General features: G+C 46.9%; 1 protein-coding gene across 1 annotated transcript; it reads left to right on the top strand.

Moving 5' to 3' along the window:
* Positions 1-214: 214 nt before the first annotated feature.
* On the top strand, positions 215-3,034 carry LOC140224394 (uncharacterized). Its single transcript, XM_072299092.1, has one exon. The coding sequence runs from the start codon at positions 215-217 to the stop codon at positions 3,032-3,034; it is 2,820 nt and encodes a 939-aa protein (XP_072155193.1).
* The last annotated feature ends 2,067 nt before the right edge of the window (positions 3,035-5,101 follow it).

Raw genomic sequence — 5,101 nt, forward strand, 5'->3', positions numbered from 1 at the left:
AGAAAAGAAAAGGAAAGATGAAGGATGTCGAAAATCAGACTGAAAAGCCGCTCATTTACCCGCTCAGGGTGACTGATGAAGAAAAAGAAGACCATATCGATTTGCTGTACTATACGAAAGGTGGAAAATCACACTACTGTTGGATATCCAATTTCGAGTCACTCGTGGCTTCTCAAATGACCAGTAATGAACATAAGGCATTCATCTGCAAGAAATGCTTTTCATTCTACCACTCGGAGGAAAAATTAGCAGAACACAAGATTCTTTGCAGAAAACTCAGCAAGGATTCTTTCCTACCGAATATCCGGAGGACCCCGTTTTATATTTCGAAAATTACGCCAAGACCCTGAAACATAAGTACGTTGTCTACTGTGATTTTGAGTGTTACTTGCGGCGGATGGAAACGGATCTTACGGAAGATCACTTAAAACCGAAGAAAGGAACAAACTCTGTAGTTTACCAGCATCATACACCCATGTCCTATGCCTATATGGTGGTATCGCCTGACCCCAAAATAAATACTGAGAAACCTGTCTTGTATCGAGGAGATAATGCTCATCAACACTTTTTGGATGCAATGTTGGAGTTGGCCCAACGGATTTCAAGAAGAATGCAGATCGAACAAGACATCAGAATGTCGCAGGAGTCCCAAGTAGCTTTCGATTCAGCCGTTAGCTGTGAAATGTGTCATGTTCAGTTTTCTAACGCAATCCCCAAAGTACGCGATCATGATCATCAGTATGTAGATCCTGCCCTATCCAATTACAGAATGGCTTTGTGCGGTCCGTGTAATTTGAAACTGAAGCACTCAAAAAGCATGATAGTAATTTCCCACAACTGGAGCTACTACGATGGGCGCCTCGTATCAAAAGCTGTCAGCGGACAAAAATTGAAAGTTACCATCATACCCAGTACAGAGGAAACCTACATCAGCCTTATGATCAGGATGGAAGATAATTTTGCGATTAATTTTGTGGATAGTTACAGGTTCTTGGCAGCATCTCTCGATAAACTAGTCAGTGAACTACCACCTGAAGCATTCGTTCGGACCGAGAAACTATGTGAAACTCCTGAGCAGTTGGAGATGGTAAAACGTAAGGCTGTCTTTTGTTACGATTACGTTACGGACGAAAGTAAACTGCAGGATACGAAACCTCCGCCTAAAGAAGCTTTCTTCAACAAGTTGAAAAACGAGGGCATCAGCGACGAAGACTACCATCGATTCTGCGAGACGTGGCGGATTTTCGGAGTAAAGGACTTGGGCAGTTATTCAGACCTTTACTTGAAACTCGATGTTTGTTTACTCGCCGATATATTTGAGGAGTTCCGGTCCTTCGGATTGAAACATTACGAGCTAGATTGCGCCAATTACTTGACTCTCCCCAGCTTCGCCTTTGACGCATTCTTAAAAATGACCGACGTCCACATCGATTTGTTCACGAAAGAACAGCATGATATGACTCTAATGATTTTAAATCACATCAGAGGAGGCATATCTCAATGCATGCAGAGACACGCCGAGGCCAACAACCCGTTGGTACCGGAGACTTATGATCCAACGTTACCGAATTCATATTTAATGTATTTTGATGTGACAGCTTTGTATGCCTACACGATGAGGCAACCCTTGCCCTGCGGATCCTACGAGTGGGTTCCCGAAGACGAATTAAAAGAGATAGATGTGCTGAAAATGGAGGACGATGCCAAGACCGGACTGATACTCGAGGTTGATCTCTCCTATCCGGAGCACCTCCACCACTTACACTCTGATTTGCCTTTCTGTTGCGAAAACAAAGTACCGCCTCGCCACGGATCCAAACACGTCAAGTTACTCACCACCTTGGAGCCGAAAAACAACTACGTCATTCACTACGTCGCTCTCAAGCAGGCGTTGGAGCACGGGTTGGAGATCACTCGCATTCATAGAGCCCTCAAATTCAAGCAGAGGCCTTACTTGAGAGAATTCATCGATCTGAATGCTCGCCTTCGACAGGAAGCACAAGGCAACGAATTTCACCAGTCAGTCCTGAAGCTATGCTCCAATGCTTGTTACGGAAAATTTTTAGAGAACCCGATGAAACGCAAAAGAATAGTTCTCGCTACCAATGCCAAACAACTTTCCAGATACGTATCAAAAGCTGAATTCATTGATCGAACGATATTCGACGAACAACTAGCAGCTGTGCACTTGCATCGGAAAAAAGTCAAATTTAATCGTCCGGGCATCGTGGGATTTTCGATTTTGGACCTGAGCAAGACGCATATGTACAAATTTCACTATGACGTCATGTTGAAGCGGTACCCGAGAGATAACGTTCATATTTGTTACATGGATACCGATTCTTACATCTACCGCATCGTTACGCCAGATATTTACGCGGATATGCTCGAAAACCTCGAATTATACGATACATCGAATTATCCGAAGGAGCATCCATGTTATTCTGCGAAAAATTATAAGAAAATGGGTACATTCAAGGACGAGTCCAAAGGTTCTCCTGTAATAGTCTTCTACGGTCTAGGAGCTAAAATATACATGTACCGATCCCGAATAGGACTGGACAAGAGAGCCAAAGGGGTTCAACGATCCGTTTTGAAGAAGACCATCGATGAACTGGATTACGCGAAAGCTTTATATCAGAACGTCGATACCGTGCGTAAAATGCGTCGTATTCAAAGCAAGAAACTCGAGATGTACACCATAGAAACCAAGAAGAAAGCCTTATCCAGCTTCGACGATAAGAGAGTCGTTTTACAAGGTAACGTTGTCACTCTTCCCTACGGCCACATAGCACTCGAAGCACGCAAAAGTTTCGCTGCCGACCTAAACGATAAACTTGGCACCGTCGTCTTAAAATCTTCCGATCCCCGAACCCGTACGAATTTCAAAGCCAACTTGGATGCTTTGGAAAGGAAATCTCTAGAAATGCGAAAGACTTGGTACCGAGAAGAAAAAAGAGCGAATCTCAAACGTGAGAGGGATGATAGTGAGGGGAGGAACGAAGGAGACACCAAGAGACATCGAAAAGTCTGATTTTTGTTGTATTTCTGTAATGTTTCAGATGGATCAGATAAATAATCACGTATTATACGTTCCGATCCGATCAATCCATCCGTCCGAACTGCACAGGGGCGAAAGATTCCCTCTGGAGAAAATGATACGTATCAACACCGAATACGGGGAGACCATCCTGGCCTACATCGACTACCACGGAACACAACGCAAAATTTACCTGCCCAAGTCCTATTCAGACACCGTAACGGATGACGGACTCAGAGAAATCAATCAAAAACAGCTAGATATTGTATTCGTTGGTCCGCATCATAAAACTTATCGATACAGAGTGGAACCTAGAGAATAGGTGATTTCGAATGACGCACGGCCAAATCTAGTTTACAATCCTAGCTCCGTTATTTTTTCTTTTTTTTTTACAGAAGTTTGAATCTTGAACCGCCATGACCTGCTTTCTCGACGTTCAAGGATTCCGCATGTCGTGGGGATACGTCATCAAGGAAATTTCCATTGTTTGCTCCCAAGGAAAATTGTACAACGTCTGGATGTTGAGACCACCGTGCCGCTTCGAGCAACTCAGCATTGCTGACAGGAACGAAGTCAGACGAGTCAGTAATTACCAGCTCGCATTGGCCTGGGACGATGGATGTATTCCGAACAAAACTCTCGAGGATATATTCGTTCAAATCGGGAGGAGATTCACAACATGGATCGTCGAGGACAACCGAATCAAAGAAATTGTTTTTCCGTTCAAGCCCAAGGTGGTGGAAATTCAAACCTTGGCCGAATACTGCAATGAACTTGCAGGAATTTTCAACGTGGAGGAGGCTGTGCAAGAAACTACCTACCCTGAAATCGGATGTATGTATGACCATCCGAGTTGTGCAGTCCAGAACGTGACAAAACTTTTGAACATATCTAATAAAGCAAGAGAATTACAATAAACTGTTTTGGAGACTACAAATGTTTTACTTTTGAAATCATATTCCACCATTTTGTTTGAATGTGTGTTACAGATCCAATGGATCCTGTGGGATGTAAATTTCTTTGTTCTGTCTAATTTTAAGGTTATTCTTAAGAATACATCGCTCCTCTGTGCTTCCTCAAAGCTTTGTAACGTATTCTCTCTGTACTTTCTATAGAATAAATGATATGTCGCCTCTAACGATGATTTATTCATTTTACCATTGTCTGTACCATTACGAAAAGGGGTCTGGGAAGGAGAGGGGGGGGGGGTTAAATAAAGATGGCCGTGCGATGCGTAACAAGTAACGGACTCGTCAGCTGACCTTGTTTCAGAGATGACCCCAATTCGATACATACCGCAACCATCATCTTTCTGACCGGGGTTCCCGCTGGTCGGCGACGAGAGAGCCACGGAGCAGCAGGACCGTGCATACCAAGGGGAGCAGGACCAGGACCGTGGAGACCGAGAAGCAGGACCGCGGGATACCAGGGAACAGGACTGTGGGAACGGGGAGCAGGACCAGGACCGCGGGAACGGGGAGCAGGACTGTGGGGACCGGTGGAGCAGGACCGTAGAGACCATGGGGAGCAGGACCGCGGGATACCATGGAACAGGACCGTGGGGTACGGGGAGCAGGATCGGAGGGACCGAAGAACAGGACCAGGACCGTGGGAACGAGGAGCAGGATCAGGACCTGGAGGAACGGGAAGCAGGACCGTGGGAAACTGGAGGAGCAGGTCCAGGACCGCGGGAACGGCGAGTAGGACTGTGGGAACCGGTGGAGCAGGACCGTAGAGACCAGGGTGGTAGGACCATGGGGCCAAGGAGTAGGACCGTAGGGGCCATGGGGGGAGGTGGACCCCGGGATACCATGGAACAGGACCGTGGGGCACGGGGAGCAGGATCGGACGGACCGGGAAGCAGGATCGGAGGGACCGTGGGGGACCGGGGAGCAGGATCAGGACCTTGAGGAACGGGGAGCAGGACCGTGGGACCGGGGAGCAGGACCGCGGGGACCGGTGAAGAGGACCGCGGGGACCGGTGAGGAGGACCGCGGGGACCGGTGAGAGGACCGCGGGACCGGTGAAGAGGACCGCGGATACCGGGGAGCAGGACCAGGA

Source organism: Bemisia tabaci, chromosome 4 (genome assembly GCF_918797505.1).
Source record: "Bemisia tabaci chromosome 4, PGI_BMITA_v3".
Lineage (NCBI taxonomy): Eukaryota > Metazoa > Arthropoda > Insecta > Hemiptera > Aleyrodidae > Bemisia > Bemisia tabaci.